This window comes from Furipterus horrens, unplaced genomic scaffold (genome assembly GCF_987537825.1).
Source record: "Furipterus horrens unplaced genomic scaffold, mFurHor1.1.pri manual_scaffold_2, whole genome shotgun sequence".
Classification (NCBI taxonomy): domain Eukaryota; kingdom Metazoa; phylum Chordata; class Mammalia; order Chiroptera; family Furipteridae; genus Furipterus; species Furipterus horrens.
This window is the reverse complement of record NW_028327172.1, coordinates 45,933,665-45,952,085: the sequence shown is the minus strand read 5'-3', so window position 1 is coordinate 45,952,085 and position 18,421 is coordinate 45,933,665. Positions and strand designations below refer to the sequence as shown.

Here is an 18,421-nt window from a genome sequence, read left to right as displayed (position 1 = left end):
CCTCCTGTGGGTGGCTCTATGGAGTTAACAAGCGTGTTCTTCACAGCGAACCCAACACCGTGCTGTCTTGGTTGGTCCGGAGACTTCCCTTGCCAGTAGAAGGTGTAGTTGGTTTCTCTGATAGTTCCGTTGTCGGCCAACCGGGTCTCCTGTAGAGCCGCAATGTCGATGTTTAGTCGTGCCAGTTCCCTATCGATGACAGCGGTTTTCCTGGCACCCTTGATCCACGGAAGGTCTGCAGTAAGTCCGGGGCACATGGTCCTGATGTTCCAGCTGGCGAGGCGAAGAGCCGGAGGCTTCTTTCTTGTTGTTTGCTTGGAATTAACTGGTGCGGGTGTTTTGTGGCCCACTTTTCGAGAGGCGCCTCTCTGATCCCCACGCACCCAGTGGGGCAGGCGGAGCCATGGCGAGACGGCACCTAATTGGCTGGGGCTGCCCAGCTTGAGGCGGGCGGTAGCTGTCCAGTGAGGTGCGATGACCTCTCCCACCGTCAGAGGAGACCTCTGGCGCTCGTTTCCTTCGCCAATCGGATGAGCTTATAACCGGTATCTGTCTCCTCCCGTGTTGAGTCGACAAGATGGAAGATGCACTCGGCGAGGGAGTGGCGGCAGATGACATTATCGAATCCAATTGGCCACGTCTCCGCGACGCCATATACAACTCCGCCATTATTGCTTACGGGAAGAAAGAGCGGAAGAACGCTGACTGGTACGAGGCTCACTGGGAAGAAATGGAACCCGTGATGGAGGCTAAGAGGAAGGCCCTACTGGCTTACAAGGTCACGCCCACTCCCAGTACACTTCAAGCTCTACGGGCTGCCAGGAACAAAGTCCAGAAGACCGCCCGCCACTGTGCCAACACCTATTGGCTAAACCTGTGCAGAAGCATCCAGGAAGCCGCCGATATAGGCAACGCACGAGGAATGTATGAGGGTATCAAGAAGGCAACAGGCCCAATCCCCTCCAAGATCGCCCCCCTTAAGTCCAAGACAGGTGAGGTCATCACTGACCAGGAACAGCAAATGCGGCGGTGGACCGAGCACTACCTCGAGCTGTACGCAACGAAGAACACCGTAACAGACACTGCTCTTAACGCCATCCCAGACCTACCAGTCATGGAGGAGCTAGACACCCCACCTACTGCGGCAGAGCTCAGCAAAGCCATCGACCGCCTCGCTTGCGGGAAAGCACCAGGAAGCGACGGAATCCCTCCAGAAATCCTAAAGAGCAGGAAACCAGTCCTGCTACAGCCGCTCCACCATCTACTCTGTCACTGCTGGAAGGAGGGTTACATCCCCCAGGATATGAGAGATGCCAACATTATCACCATGTACAAGAACAAAGGAGACCGCAGCGACTGCAACAACTACCGGGGCATCTCTCTCCTCAGCGTCGTCGGCAAAGTATTCGCCCGGGTCGCTCTTGCCCGCCTGCAGACCCTTGCTTCCCGCGTCTACCCAGAGTCCCAGTGTGGCTTCAGAGCTGGCCGTTCAACAGTGGACATGATCTTCTCCCTACGCCAGCTGCAGGAGAAGTGTCACGAGCAGCATAAACCACTCTACCTCGCCTTTATCAACCTTACGAAGGCGTTTGATCTGGTCAGTCGAAGCGGTCTCTTCAGCTTGCTACGGAAGATTGGCTGTCCACCACATCTGCTTGCTGTGGTCATGTCCTTTCATGACAACATGCACAGCACGGTGTCCTACAACGGCGCAACCTCTGAGGCCTTCCCAGTCAGCAGCGGAGTAAAGCAGGGCTGCGTCCTCGCGCCTACGCTGTTCGGAATCTTCTTCTCCATGCTCCTCCAATACGCCTTTAAGGACTGCAGCGAGGGTGTCTTCATTCACACCAGATCCGATGGCAAGCTCTACAACCTGGCCCGTCTACGAGCCAAGAACAAAGTCAAAGAGGTGCTCATCCGTGAGATGCTCTTCGCCGATGACGCAGCTTTGACATCACACTCCGAAGAGGGACTCCAGCAGCTAGTCACTTGCCTTTCCCACGCATGCAAGGAGTTCGGACTAGCCATCAGCCTGACGAAGACGAATGTTATGGCTCAAGGCACGGGGACTCCCCCATGCATCACCATCGACGGGTACACCCTGGAGGTTGTCAACGACTTCACTTACCTCGGGTCCACCATCTCGAGCTCTCTGTCAGTCGACTTGGAGGTCAACCGGAGAATCGCCAGGGCAGCCACAGTTATGGCCAGACTGAACCGGCGAGCGTGGAACAATTCCAGTCTCACTGAGAAAACCAGACTGCGCATCTACCAAGCCTGCGTACTCAGCACTCTCCTCTATGGCAGCGAGACGTGGACCACCTACGCAAGGCACGAAAGGAAACTCAACAGCTTCCACATGAGGTGCCTGCGACGCGTCCTGCATGTCGCCTGGCAGGATAAGGTCCCCAACACCGAGGTGCTGAAGCGAGCCAATATGAGCAGTTTGCATGCAGTTCTCAGCGAGAGACGCCTCAGGTGGCTCGGCCATGTCAAAAGAATGGATGCAGGCCGTATCCCCAAAGACCTCCTCTACGGCGAGCTAGCAGAAGGCAAGAGGATGACAGGGCACCCAAAACTGCGGTTCAAAGACATCTGCAAAAAGGACATGACACAATGCTCCATCAATCTCAACACATGGGAAGTTCAAGCAGACGACCGCCTAGCCTGGAGGCTCGCGGTCAGGCAAGGTACGTCACGTGCAGAGGCTGCGCGCAACGAGGAGGCGGTCCAGAAAAGATCGAGGCAGAAGCAGCGTCAACAGCAGCAACAACGGCCATCTGCCTTCACCTGTAACAAGTGTGGCAGGGATTGTCACTCCCGAGTCGGACTGCACAGCCATTCTCGGCGGTGCAGATAGACTCTCAGGAAGCTACGCCATCGTCTCTCGAGACGGACGGCTGCCGACGACGATCCTTTGTTAAATATACATACTGCAAATATCTTCTGCCTCTTGGTAGCTTCCCTTTTCACTTTTTAATGGTGCATTTTGATGAGCAGGTTTTTTTCTTTTTTAGATTCTATTTATTTATTTTTAGAGGGGGGAAGGGAGGGAGAAAGGAGAGAAACATCGATGTGCGAGAGATACATCCATTGGTTACCTCTTGCAACAGGGTACCTAGCCTGCAACCCAAACATGTGCGGGAATTGAACCGGCAACCTTTTGTTGTGTAGGCTGGCACTCATTCCACTGAGCCACACCAGCCAGAGAAATTCTTATTTTTAATGTAATTTAATTTACTCATTCTTTTATGGTTATAGTGACTTTTTAAAATCCTCACTTGAGGATATGTTTTTTGATTTTTGAGAGAAAGGAGGTGGGATGGAGAGGGGGAGATCTTTCGGTTGCCTCCCGTATGCATCCTGACCGTGGATGGAAACCACAACCTAGGTATGTGTCATGACCAGGAATTGAACCCGCAACCTTTTGGTGTATGGGACACTCCAACCAACTGAGCCATCTGGCCAGCACTGCTTATAGTGATTTTTGCATCCTGTTTAAGAAATCTGTCTACCTTAATATCATGAAGATATTCTTGAGTGTTATCTTCTAGCAGTTTGATTATTTTAACATTTACATTTATATCTATGGCTCATTTTTTAAAAAGATTTTATTTATTTTTAGAGAGAGGGGAAAGGAGGGAGAAAAAGAGGGAGAGAAACATCAATGTGTGAGAGATATATCTATTGGTTGCCTCTTGCATGCCCCCAACAGGGGACCAAGGCCTGCAACCCAGGTATGTGCCCTGACTGGGAATCAAACTGGTGATGTTTTGGTTTCCAGGCTGACACTCAATCCACTAAGCCATACCAGCCAGGCCACTATAGCCCATTTTAAGTAATTTTTGTGTATGGTGTGAAATAGGAGTCAAGAGCCATCTTCCCCCAACATGATCACCAGTCCAGTTAGTTGATCCAGCACCACTGAGGTGTCACCTTTATCATTTAAGTGTCCATAGACATGTGGGTCTGTTCCTGTGCTTTTTATTCTATTCTGCTGGGCTATTTATCTATCCTTGAGCCAAAACCACACTGTCCTAAATACTGGAGATTTATAATAAGTCTGGATATTTAGTAGAAATAGATTTTTTAAGAGAAAGGAGGAAAAATCTACCTCTATTTACATGTCTTAAGCAATCCCTATCTAACAACCAACAGCCTAGTGGCTACCACAGCAGAATGGTTCCTGGCAGAGCACCTGGAATGGTTCTCCTGCGTCACTGCTCTCCAGGTTGGTCTAAGAGCAGGGACCCAATATGGGGAAGCAGAAGGAGGACTGAGAAACAGTCCTTTCCCAGGGCCAGTAATATTGATGGCAGGCCTGATCTCACAAAGGTGTTCCGAAGAAAACACTGTATGTAAAGTGGTTAATACAATCTGTAGCACATATTTAGGCACTCGATAAATATTAAATTTTAATATTATTTTTATTTTTATATTCTTCATATCTAGCAGAGGGCCTAGCAGAGAAAACATACAATGAATCACTATTTTAGAATTTTAGAACAGGACAGCATTTAGAGATGATTTTGTCCTTGTTCTTCATCTTTTCAGACTAAGAATATGAAGCCCAGAGAGATTAATTAAATCCCCCAAAGTCACACAGCCAGACAGCACAGATGCTAGGAGCTAAAACCCAGACCTCCTGATTCCCAATGCAGGGATTTTTCCACTGCAGCCTCTGCATTCCTGAAGTTGTGAACAGTGGTGTCCTCCCCAGGGTCCTAGAGTTTGCTATGAGTGAGACACCATCCTCTAGAGACCAACCCTCCAGGGTCGGGGGCTTGGCTCTCTCTTCTTCAGAGCCTACCACACCCTCGGCCAAATGCAGCAATCCAGACTTCTCATCATGATGGTCAGCACTGCAGTCAGATCTGTGAAGAATGCTAACGTCAGAATGCAATAGGGAGAGGCTGAAATTTTCCAGCAGAGAGGGGAGGAGTTTCTCTGAAGCCTTTTCTTAACCAGGGGAAAATGCCAGGGCTTTTCAAAGGTGTCGCTTTCGGGGAACAAAAAAAGAAAGCGGATTCCAGTATCCCTCTTGGCATCTTACTTGCTTTTCCTTGTTGGCCTAGATTTGCTTGGAGTGATCCACGCCCGCCATCAGGAGCCCATTGTAATATTACATTTCAGTTCTGAGCCAGGGCACAGAAAAAGCATCAAGAGCTTGACTGCACAGCAGATCAGTCTCTAGTTCCTATAATTTCATCTGCACAATCTTTCTTACATCCTTCCCTTCTTTTCCATTATGACTGCCTGAGTTCAGGCATTTGTGACTGCTATGGAGAGTTTGAAAGATACCTGTGCAGGGACGTACACGAATAGAGCTGTGTTTGGGGGTCCACTGTGACTGCACAGGAAGGAGAGCCAGGTAGGAAGAGAGGGAGGGTGGGAGCAGGGTGGTGGGCACGATGGACTACTGTCCACCATCAAACTCTGGCACTCCTGTGAATGATCTGGATTCACTGTAGGATGGCCCAGGGGGGCCATTCTTACATCCCTATAGGAGTGCACTGTGATCCCCAAAATGGGTCATGGGATAAATTACTAAACCATTTTTGAACAGAAATGTCCACATTATTACCCCATTTTGAAGACAGAAAACTGAGGTCCTCAGTTTTACTTGCCCAAGGTTACTGGGAAACTTTGCTGGAAAAGAGCAGATAGAGAAAGGAGTAGTAGTAGAATCACTGGTTGCTATAGCCGGAAGGGATCTTAGAGATAATTTAGTCTCTCCTTCCTCCCCTCCCTAATTTTACACAAGGGAGAAGTTGAGGTCCAGAAAGGGGAAATGACATGTTTAAAGGCTACAATAGTAAGAGAGGAAATGGCAAGACTTTATGTCTAGCAGCTCAGGCTCTCTTCTCTAGTTTCTCCTAATAGTATCACTATTGATGGCATTCTCCAGGGTGGAAAAGTTGGGAAGAAATTGTATCATCTTGATCCTCAAATGAAAAGGCTGATATATTTAAAGTATATTTAGCTTCAAGAAATTCTGGCGATGGAAATTCTAAGATTTACACTTGGGGTCTTGAATGATTTGGTGATGGTACTCCAGACAGCCCATAATGAGCTGTAAGGTACATAGAAGTACATAGAAATCAAGTGATTATGTTTATAACTCAATGTCACACTCAAGAGACATACACCAGACAGACAGACCTGGCCCTGACTAGGGTGGCAGAGGCAAAGCCTGGTGCTGCATAAAGAGCATTACTTATATGGAAGCCAAAACAAATCTGGACTCAAATCCTGTCTGCTAAGTCACTACATGACATTGACTATTCTCTTTAGGTGTCAGTTTGTTCATCTTTAACACCTAAGGTACTTGTTAAGCTCAAAACAGTGAATTTATATGAAATGGAAATAGCATAGACGTTAGATGGAATCTGACCATCCTCAGTTTAAATACTGGCTCTGGAAATTACTAGCCATTTGATCAAGTCATTTAATCTCTCTGAGTCTTATATTCCTCATACAAGTTTTTTAATAACCATAGGATATCTGAGGATTAAATAAAATATACCATTTGTAAATGAAATGTTTTTTAAAGCCTGTCATGTGTCAACAGCAGTTATAGCATCTAGTATATAGTAGTTAATAAATAGCATCTTTTAAAAAGGTTGAGTAATGTACACAGATAGGACATTATTATTATTATAAATTAGAGGTAAGCATGCTTCTGGTATCCTATTGGTGTGCTTTACAGAATGAAGCACTTATTAAAACCTCCTGTGTGCAAAGTGCTGATTCAACCATTCTAAGGAGAGACAGCAAAGATATGGAAAACGTAGTCTCAGGCCTCAAGGAGTTTACAGTTCTGAGAGAGAGAGAGAGAGAAAGAGAGAGAGAGAGAGAGAGAGAGAGAGAGAGAGAGAGAGAGAGAGAGAGAGAGAGAAGACACACATGAAAGAACAGATCCTCTCAATTTAATCATCAAGAGCAGCTCACTTCCCATGGCAAGTTCAACACAAACTACCTTGCTGCACCATGCTGATTACATCCCTAAGGGGAACCCAAGAGCAACCACCTCAGATGGGTACAGCTGAAAGGGCAGTGAGCAGAGACACATGAGGGTCTGTAGTAGTTACTCAATTAATGGTATCTTTAAAAAGGTTGACCCATACCTGTCTGCTTCTCAGGTTTCATGTCCCCTCATTCCCTAGGGTCCACTGGAAACATTAGGGTTAACGAACTGCTAACTGCACCTCCAGGATCAATGACTTCCCACCTTTGCCCAGAATATTTCTCCTCCCTACAAAGTGTTTTACTCTTTACCCTACACCCTTAATGTGAGTAAATCCTGCTCAATTTTTAAGACTCAGCTCAAGCTCTTCTAGAAAGCCTTCCCTGATTCCTCAGGCTAAGTTAGACACTACTCTTCTGTGTTCCCAAAGCAACCCCCTAATACACTTCTGCCACTTACCACATATATTCATTTATTCAACAAATATTTGCTGACCACTAGTGATGAGACAGACCATGGTTAGCATCAGGGATCTGAGAGTAAATAATACAGCCAGAATCTCTGCTCACTGAAGTTTGCAGTCTGAGTGATATCTTTCCTAGCCCACCGTACACTTTTTGTAGGAAGAGACTGTGTCCCATTCACCCGAGAACCATCTGTATTCAGCACAGTGCCTGGCACATAGTAGTGCTCAATGACGGTTTTGCTTTTCAATGAATTACAAGAGGTATACTTCAGGGAAAACATGAATGCTAGTTTAAAACAACTCTTCCTAAGCCAGTCCTATAATCCATGTCTAGCCCTAGTCACTGGACTGGCAAAACCAATCTTTCTGTGCCCAGGAAGCTAGGACTGTCACCATAAAGTGATTCTAGCTGCTGATATTTCCAGGAATGATGCCCGTCTCCCCACAGAGGTAAGGGTGCTACAACAAAATGAACAGGTGTCAGAAATGGCAGATACCTCCTCTATGTCAACAATAAAAACAGCATTAAGTTTCCAAGAGGACAGGTATCTTAAGGCCTAGGCACCATTCTATAAAAAGGAAGTAAATTACCTATGTTACAAAAGATACACCTTACTCTCTTGCCCCAGGGCCTAGAAGACAGACAGTGCAACAACTACAGATTGACGGCTATTTATGTTGCTTGTGTTTCATCTTCCTATATCTTCCTCTTGGCAATTCTCTGAATCTTGGGCTATTACCCCAAGATTGAAGGCAGCACAACAACTGAGGGCAAGTAAGTAAGTGGTCTTGGGAGAAATGATCTAGTACTATACAAATATGAAGGACTATATTATTTCTACTTGTCAAATAAAAATCACTCCAAACACTCTGAAGTCTTTTAAATTTAATAGAATAGCAAAACAGAACCAGAGGCATGGAAACAAGGGACAGACTGACAGTCACCAGAAGAGAGGTGGGAGGGGGAGGAGGGAGGGGGAGAAGGAGACGGGGCTAGACAAGGAACTAGTATGAATGACGCAGGGACATGGACAACAGGGTGGGGATTGACTGTGGGAGAAGAGGGCATGGGTGGGATAGGGGAGAGCAATGGGGGGGGAATAGGACAACTGTAATAGAACAACAATAAAAAAACTAAAAAAGAAATTTAACAGAATAATGCAGGGCCTTTGAGAGAATGAGATCTACACATTGAGGCACAGTACTAGGTGTGCAGATGTGCTCTGAAATGTGATCCCTCACTGCTACAAGTCAATGCGGGACTTACAGATAGGAGGAAAAAAGGAAGCTATCATCCCGTAAAGGGGAAGGAGCATGTGCAAAGGCACAGAGGCCTGAGATGGCATGGGTGTATGAGGAAGGTGTCTGAAGCACAGGGTGCAAAAAGAGAAATCACTGAGAAGGAGGTTAGGTCCATGCTATAAGAGACACAGAATCCCATGGTTTGCTGTCATCCCTCATGTTGCCACCCAAGAGGAAGCTTCATTTTCATCTCCTCTATCATTCACTCCTCGGAGAAGTAACAAGGACAAGGGCAGAGGATGGAGGGACGGGAACCAACCAGGCCACTCAAGAAAGAGGTAAAACCAGTATTGCCAGGGAAATTTGAGATGAAGTAGGTGCTCATTTTCCTTCCCAAGGTTCAGGACCTTTGTAAGGAGGAGTGAAGAGAAATGGGACCAGAAGAAACAGGACAACAGCTGGGAACTTTGTGCGTGAGAATTAATTCTCATCTCAGGGATTTGGGGCTCAAAAGAATAGAGGGCCCAGCCTGAGACCCAAGGAGGAAAAAAATGGGTATCTGACTACTTACTGTTTTTTCTAGGTTCTAGGCTTAAGGAGAGAAAGGAAACCACAAGATGCCTTCTAGCTTTTCCAGTCCAGTTCCCCAGGGGGGAAAGGAGACAGAACTTGGGACAGAGCCTCTGAAAATTGGTAGATGAGAGCTTTCCTTGTGTTGTCACGTCCAAGAAGTGAGAAGCCTGCAGCAGCTTCCCCCACTATCCAGCACTGCTGTGCTAGCAACCCCAGGACAATGAATGACATCCAAGAAGTCTGTAACACTAACAAAGGAAGCATCGCTCCCTTCAAGCAACCAAGGTCATCTGGAGCCAGTTGTTTGCAGCTAGTGGGTTGTGTTTGCAGTTCTGATTTATAAAACCTCAGGGCAGCTTCAGTAACCACATTTCAGTTCAGCTCAATCAATATTTACTGTGCTGTATTTGATGCCAAGCCCTGCACTGGACACTGAGGATACAGAAATAATTAGACATTGTCTCTACCCATAGAGAGCTCACCATCTAGAAGGGGAGATGGTCATCAAAACAGATGATTAAAACAGACCACTAGGTCCTAGGACAAAGGAAGCACAGAAAATGGGGAAGCTCATGGCAGGACAAGTAACCTGGTGCGGGGAATCCAGGAAGGTTTCTCTGGAGGGAAGATCCATTTTTTCCGTCCTCACTCTGCTTCTCACTGAGATTTAAAGGTTGAGGATGTATTAACCAAGTGAAAAAGGGGAGAAGGTCTTCTGAGCAGATAACAGCATGTAAAGGGCCTTGAAATAGTGTGGTGATTTGGATGAAAAGCAAGAAGCCCAGTGCAGTTCAAGTATGGCATCTATGAGATGGGAGAGGAGGCTAGAGAGAACGAGGGGGACAGATGGACGACATTAAATATGGCATTAAACTTCCTTTTATACCAAGCTAAGGAGTGTTTTGGAGCATGGTATATGCAGCAAATTATCTAAGATGGAGGATCCCAAAACATTTAAAAAAACAAAAAAAGGCCCTGGCTGCTGTGGCTCAGTGGATTGAGCGTCGGCCTGTGAGCCAAGTGTCGCTGGTTCGATTCCCAGTCAGGACACATTACAAGGTTGCACGTCAGGTCCCCAGCTGGGGGCGCAAGTGAGAGGCAACCACACAGTGATGTTTCTCTCCCTCTCTTTCTCCTTTCCCCTCTCTCTAAAAATAAAAAAATAAATAAACAAACAAATAAATAAATTATTAAAAAAAAAAACACAAACACATACCTCAACAAAACCAATTTCATTTCCTGCTAATTTATGTGGGACTTTTAGAAGAGGGATGTCTTAAAAGAAAACAACTCCAACAACTACTCTTAAGGTGTCACAACTCAGAGAAGGTGTAAATCTCTCATTCTAAATTTTAATAGCACTTTCTATCTTCCTTTCAGCACTCATCACTTTCTGCTTGGAGTATTATCATCTGTGTCTTACCTCAGATGGTTTACCAGATCCCTCTGAGCATAAACCAGGTATTGTTCATTCATCCTACAAAATTGTATTGCAACATAGTCTGAATAGGCAAGTCACCCCCAACAGCGCCCAGCACATAACAGATGTTCAATTAATATTTCATAACATCATGGAGATACATGATATCAAAACTGAAAGACTCTTAAAGATATTCTAATCCAGAGTTTCTCAATCTTTTTGAAGGACCTGAAAAAGGCTAGGGACTCTCTTCTCAGAAAGATTCACACATAGAAAGCATTTTACATAAAATTTCAGGGCACACCATGCCCAGAGGAATAAGGTTAACTTATCCAAAGTCACAAAACTAATAAGTTGCAGAACCAAGCCTAGAACACAAGTTTCCTGGTTCCCCATTGTATACTCTTCGCACTACAAACAAACCATTTTAATTGAGCTGTTTCTTGCCGGGAGACTGCCTGATACTAGCCTCGGACATGGCAGTGTTCCTCTATTGAAATTCCTTGACATAAGGATGATGCTCAGGAGAACATGGCAAGTTTATTGGCTTCTGAGGCCCACGTACGGTGGTATTGAACTTCTGCCAAGGAGACAAAGGAAGTGGAAGATGTGCATGGTTACATGGGAGCATTAAAATAAGCCCAAGAACCAAACTGATGTTGAAGACTCCTCAAATAGAGAAGCAAAATCTTTTTTACTGTTTACAGGAGATGACAGAATCAGGGCTCAAAGCCAGACCTTCTGACATTCTGGCCAGTGTTGTGTGCACCCCACCAGAAAATCTTCAACACAAACACAGGAATCTAAGCAATGCTGCAGCTGGAGCCAAAGAAATAGGCTAAATAACCTTATAATGCTTACAACTAACTAATGGATCCAAGGAACACATAAATATTTTAAATCTGCAACTCCTCCTATAAAACTCGGCTAGTTGGCTACAAGTGTCAGTCCACCTCTACTACTCACCATTCACTCAGCTAAACTGAGTGTATCATTTCCATTGTGAGGTCCATACTGAATTAAGTACTAGGAACATATTTTAAAGTATCACAAGTAATAAAAACAAATCATTTGCTTTTTACTGTGATAACCTGGCCTAGGGATAAGATTGGGAACTGGCAGAAACATCCCCACTATGGATACTATCTAACCTAAGTAACTGGAGAGGACTGAGGAGGACCCCCGATTCTTTCTAGCTCCAATACTAGCCAATCTATGCAAATCGATCTTCGGGTATTTGCAAAAGCTGTACACTCTCCTTTTCTAAAAGACCCCTATCCCATTTACCTCTTGTTCTTTAATTAGGTGCTTGTATCTTCCAATGCCATGGGTGGGTTTTGACCTATAGTGCCGACTGGTACTCAGCAAAATGCCACCTAAAAGAGAAAATAAGACAAGCCTATTTCAAAGCTCCTCCAGGTACAGAGCACACAAGGAGACAAATTCTCCATTGCAAGACTGGGACTACTTGAGGGTAGCAGGCCTCTTAGTGTTTTAAAGAACCAGAGCTACGTTTTTTATCCTGAGCTGACTCTCAGTTTAGCCTCCATTTCTCTCCTTTTGATTGCTGGACTATATCCAATCCCTACTACCTGTCTTCCTTTGAGAAATTCTCACCTGCTAGAGCCACTGGTGGTATAGGGGCAAAATGCATTCTCACAGGGTTCTCATTTTCTCTTTTCCCTCAATAGGCAATAATTCTTTGGAAGTTTTCTGTGAATTGTATAGAGAAGTGACAGGTGGCAACTATAACCAGGTATGAGAACAATCATAGATTTCCCTAAGTTTTTAAAACCATCTTGGCCCGGAAGTAGTTCTTGCTATTTCAAAAGATGTTGCAGCAACCATTTTTATACTTCATTGTAAACTTGTTCCCATACATTTGTACGATAAATTCCTGGAATTGAAATTGCTGAGTCAGTGGATTGTGAATTGAAAATTTTGGTAAGTGTCATCAGATTGCCCTACAAAGAAGTTGTATTAATTTACAAAACATTTTATTTTTAATAAAACATTTTATTTTTTTGCTAGTGAAAAATTATGTTTCCTTGTAATTTACATTTCTTGAGTTTGTCATCTCTTCATATTTTTATTGGACATTTGTATTTCTTTCCTTGTGAACTGCCGTTTATATTTTTTGCCCATTTTTCTATTAGATTGTTTGCTTTTTCATTTTTTAATATTTTTTTTATTTTTTATTTAAAAAATATTTTATTTATTTTCAGAGAGAGAGGAGGGGAGGGAGAAAGAGAGGGAGAGAAACATCAATGTGTGGTTGCCTCTCACATGTTCCCATTTGGGGACCCGACCCACAGCCTCGCATGTGCCCTGACTGGGAATTGAACCGGTGACCCTTAGGTTTGCAGGCTGGCGCCCAATCCACTGAGCCACACCAGCCAGTGCTGCTTTTTCATTTAAAAATAATAATAATTTATTTATTTGTTTATTTATTAATTTTTAGAGAGAGGGAAAAGGAGAAAGAGAGGGAGAGAAACATCACTGTGCAGTTGGTTCTCACTTGCGTCCCCAACTGGGGACCTGACGTGCAACCTAGTCATGTACCCTGACTGGGAATCAAACCAGCGACACTTGGCTCGCAGGCCGATGCTCAATCCACTGAGCCACAGCAGCCAGGCCTTTTTTTCATTTCTGATCTGTAAGAAACTTTTATATAGTTTTTATATACTAAGGAAATTGGCATTTTTCTGTTATGTATGCTTTGTATTGTTTCCAGTCATCTGTACTTTGATTAGGTTTTTGTATTTTTTGTTAAGCAGAAGTTTTAAATTTTTATACAGATAAGTTCATTAATTTTTGATTTCTAGATTTTGTTTCATGCTTAGAAAGAAGATCTTCTGTATGCCTAGATTATTTTTTAAAATCCTTCATGTTACCTTCTTGCATTTTTTTTTTCCTTTAAATATGTGATCCATCTGGAATTAGAATTGGGTAGGAATGCAATTTTATCCCCAAAGTGAGTAGTCAGTTGTTTCAACATTAAAACATCCATCTTTTCGTACTTGCTTCAGCAGCACATATACTAAAATTGGAACAACTCAGAGAAGATTAGCACGGCTCCTGAGCAAGGATGACACGCAAAGTTGTGAAGCGTTTCATATTCTAAAAAACGAAAATACAAAAGACATCCATCTTTGCTCCATAAGTTTGAAATTGTCACATTTATCATATATTAAATTTCCATATAGATACAAGACTATTTTAACTTTGTTTTATTCCACTGATCTGTCTATATATTTGATGCCAGTACCAAGCTGTTTTAATACTACTGGTTACATATAATTTTGTAATATATTTTCGTATTTAATAGCTACTTAATTCTGAGGGTTTTTGTTTGTTTTATTTTGTCTTAAAGCTGAGATCAAATAGGGCATGTTAATGCTGTTGAAAAAGACCCATTAGGGATCCTTTTAAAGAGATAGGTGGGTGATAAAGTAATTTACTCAGTTTTCTATTTGGCGAAATTCAAGTTGTCACCAAGGATTTCCAGTGTAAACAATATTATGATGAACATTCTTGTACATTAGTATTTGTGCCCTTGTCTGATTATTTACTTAGGAAACATGAAACTGTTAGGTCAAAGGAAATGCATATTTTTAAAGTTATTTGTGTGTATTACCATATTGCCCTCCAGAACACTGTACCATTTTGTATTTCTTTGGTATTTCAGAATCCCTTTTTACACATTTTAAAAATATTTGCTAATAATTAAAAATGCTGCCCCTTGTATTTGTAATTTGCATGTCTTTGATTTAGTTGCTTGAACATATTTTCATACTGGCCACTTCTGTTTTCCTTTGCCCATTTTTCAATTGTTGTTAGGGATTTCCCAATGTTTAGAGAGCTCCAAGGCCCAGGGTAACTCACCAATGTCACCATGCCAAGATAATTCTACTTGAAAAGTTGGCATGTTTTCATGGGTTCTTTGAGATATCTTAAAAGTCAGAAATTTCAAAGTTGAATTATAATGATGTTCAGAAAAAAAGAGTAGGGGGCAGTGTCCTGTTCCTACCTTCACCTTTCATCCTCTCTGTGGGTCCTGGGTACCTCCCAGATGCTCTCTGCAAGGCATGGGCCTGATTGTAGTGAATGTCTTTTTCTTACTGATTTAAACATACATAGAGAGGTAGAGGTTGATATTTATAAAGAGGTCTAAAGAGTTAAGTAAAGGGTACACAAACTCCTCTCATTACAGCATGAGCAAGAAGGTGGAGTCAGAGGAACATGGCACGTTGCAGTCTAAGTAGCTCAGTGTAATTAGAAAACCTGAAAAAAGTTTGAAAAGGGGTTTTGAAAAAAAAGTGGGTAGTTGTCAGTGCCAAATCATTGCAAGTTGTCTTCGTAAACTATCTCAAGAACCTTAAAAAAAATATATAGGACTTCTGGCTAAGATGGAGGCGTAGACAGACGTGCTGTGTCTCCCTCCACAACTAAGAAGGAATACAACTACCTCAAGACTAGAAACAACCAGAAGTTCCAGAAAATAAAACTACATGGGTGTCCAGCAAACAAAGATATAAAGAAGAAATACTCATCCAGACAGGTAGGAGGGGCGGAGCTGGGGTGGAGAGGACACGGTGTGATGGCAGCGGCAGCAGGGACGGCAGCAGCAGGCCAGCGGAAAGCGCAGTCTCATGTTTTAAAAAGTCAGGAGGGACACCTGGGGATCGTTCCCAGCTCCTCACCAGACCTCGAAGCTCACGGTCCCAGCACCGGGGAAAATCAAGCCTCATTGCTTCTGACTATGCAGACCAGTGAGGGTGGGGGCGGAGGCAGAAACTGCCGGTCTCAGTAGAGTCCACTTGTTTAAAGGGCCCCCATGGTCCTTGAATGTCCGCAAGCCCACCCACTGTGGGAACGACAGCCAAGGCAACAGCTAGAGGGGCGCCAGTCCAGTGCGGAAGTGGGAGAGGTGCCTGGAAAAGGGGCAAGTGCTGGGCAGGCAGCATTGTTCCCTCTCAGACCCCTCCCCCACATACAGTGCCACAACGTGGTGAAACGGGTCGCCCTGTACTGACGAATCCCCAAGGCTCCGACCTTTACAACTTAACAGGAGTGACAGCTCTACCTGGGACGCGGAGGCAAACAAACACAGGAGCCTGTCAGAATGAGGAGACAGAGAAATATGGCCCAAAAGGGGAAAAGGATCAGGGTTCCAGTGGGAGAACTAAGCGACGAGGAGATAGCCAACCTAACAGATGCAGAATTCAAAACACTGGTTATAAAGATGCTCACAGGCTTGACAGACATGCTTAAGTATGGCAAACGCATAAGAGAAGTGAAGGCTATGCTAAGTGAAACAAGGGAAAATCCACACAAAACCAATGGTGAAGGGAAGGAAACTGGGGTTCAAATCAATGATTTGGAACATAAGGAAGAAAAAAACAGTCAACCAGTGCAGAATGAGGAAGCAAGAATTGAAAAAAGTGAGCAAAACTTCCCAAATTTTGTGAAGGAGATGGACATACAGGTCCAGAAGCACAGAGGGTTCTGAGTGAGCTGGAGCCAGAGGGGACCACACCAGGACGAATCATGATGAGATGCCAAAGGTGAAAGATAAATAGAGAGTCCTGGGGGCAGCAGCAAGAGAGAGGCACAGAGTTGCCTACAGGGGGTTGCCTATACGACTATCAGCTGATTTCTCAGAGGACACTTTGCAGGCAGGAAGGGACTGGCAAGCAATATTCAATGTGATGAAAGGCAACCTGCAACCAGGATTACTCTATCCAGCAAAGCTATCATTTGGAATGGAAGGGCAGATGAAATGCTTCCCAGACAAGGTGGAGCTAAAGGAGTTCATCATCACCAAGCCATTATTATATGAAATGTCAAAGGGACTTACTTAAGAAAAAGAGAATCAAAACTATGAACACTAAAATGACAACAAACTCACAAATATCAACAAATTAATCTAAAAAATGAAAACAAACTCCAACTAAGCAAACCAGAATAGGGACAGAATCATAGGTATGGGCATCATTTGGAGGGTCATCAGCTGCGGGGCGGGGGGCGGGGGTGATTAGGAAATGGTGCAGGGACTAAGAAGCATAATCGATTGGTACAAAATAGACAGGGGGCTGTTAAGAATAATATAGGAAAGGGTGAAGCCAAAGAACTTATATGCACGACCCATGGACATGAACTAAGGTGGGGCATTGCTGGAGGGAAGGGGGATACTGGGCAGAGGGGAGCAAAGGGGGAAAAAATTAGGACTACTGTAACAACATAACCAATAAAATATACTTATAAAATAGCAAGAACTAAATACAATCTCAATGTCCAGCTTTAAGATGTAGTCACTTATACACATTATATATATGTTCATATATGCACAAAACTTTCTTGGAAAATATATCGTCGGCAGCCGTCCATCTCGAGAGACGATGGTGTAGCTTCTTAAGAGTCTATCTGCACCGCCGAGAATGGCTGTGCAGTCCAACTCGGGAGTGACACGGTATCTGTCTCCTCCTGTATTGAATCGACATCTTGCGATGACGCTGGAGTGTCCTCTCCAGTGAAGCTGAAGCTACAGAGCCTGGGCAGGGTGATATGGAGGGTCTGCTGTTGCCCATGCAGCAGACCCCCCCTCTCTTCGCAGCTGAAGGGTCCAAGGGAAAGACGGAGTCAATACAACTTGGCTTCAGGTGCGCCGCAGGAGTTGCCGGTGTTGACTACAATGTCAAACCGCCTTAGGGACTCCGGCTCCGGATTTTCTGTCGGGGTTTACTCCCTTAGCCTTTCCCCTGAAGAGGTATGCCGCAAGGCAGCGGAGGTTTTTTGGAGTCAGAGTTTTCCTTCTCTGATGTGCCCTGACTGGAAGATCGAACCAGCGACACTTAGCTCGCAGGCCGACACTCAATCCACTGAGCCAAACCAGCCAGGGGGAGGAAAATATATAAGAAACTGCTATCGGTCGATACCACTAGGGACTAAGACTGGGAAATAGAAGAAAATTCAACTTTTTATTATATACCTTTTGTATAGTTTATATTTATTTTTACCATATGCATTCATATGAATATTATACATTTGAGACTTTAACAGTTGACAATGTCAATACTAATTAAAAAAAAATTCTTCAGAATACATAGTAGTTCAAAATGAAATTTGGCTCTGGTCCTGGCTGGTGTGGTTCAATGGATTGAGTGCAGGCCTGCAAACCAAAGTGTTGCCGGTTGGACTCCCAGTCAGGGTGCATGCCTTGGGTGGAGGCCAGGTCCCCAGTTGAGGGCACGTGAGAGGCAACCACACATTGATGTTTCTCTCTCTCTCTTTCTCCCTCCCTTCCCTTCTCTCTAAAAATAAATTAAATTGTTGAAAAAAAATTAAAAAGAAAAAGAAAAAGAAATTTGGCTCTGTCCAGGGAGCTTACTCGGTTAGAGCACTGTCCTGACACACCAAGGTTGCGGGTTCAATCCCCTGTCAGGGCACATGCAAGAAGCAACCAATGGCCCGGGTTGGTGTGGCTCAGTGGATTAAATGCCAACCTGCAAACTGAAAGGTTGCTGGTTTGATTCCCGGTCAGGACCCAGAGCTGGGTTGCAGGCCAGGCCCCAGTTGGGGGAGTGTAAAAGGCAACCTATCGATGTATCTCTCACACATCAATGTTTCTCTCTCTTTCTCCCTCCCTTCCTCTCTTTTTAAAAATAAATAAATAAAATCTTTAAAAAGAAGAAAAGAAAGAAGCAACCAATGAAGGCATGAATGGGTAGAACAACAAATTGATGTTTTTCTC

At 44.3% G+C, this 18,421-nt stretch overlaps 1 protein-coding gene and 1 non-coding gene across 2 annotated transcripts in view; one reads left to right on the top strand and one right to left on the bottom strand.

Annotated features, from left to right (window-relative positions):
* Positions 1-18,421, bottom strand: part of MRPL48 (mitochondrial ribosomal protein L48) — a 55,605-nt gene that overhangs the window by 27,797 nt on the left and 9,387 nt on the right. Inside the window, exon 4 of the mRNA XM_090265315.1 lies at positions 11,956-12,044. Within this exon, the coding sequence (XP_090121441.1) occupies positions 11,956-12,044 (89 nt within the window). The remainder of the gene's footprint in view (positions 1-11,955; positions 12,045-18,421) is intronic.
* LOC150018467 (U6 spliceosomal RNA) lies at positions 13,685-13,791 on the top strand. Its single transcript, XR_016509398.1, has one exon. It is a non-coding gene; the product is annotated as a U6 spliceosomal RNA (small nuclear RNA).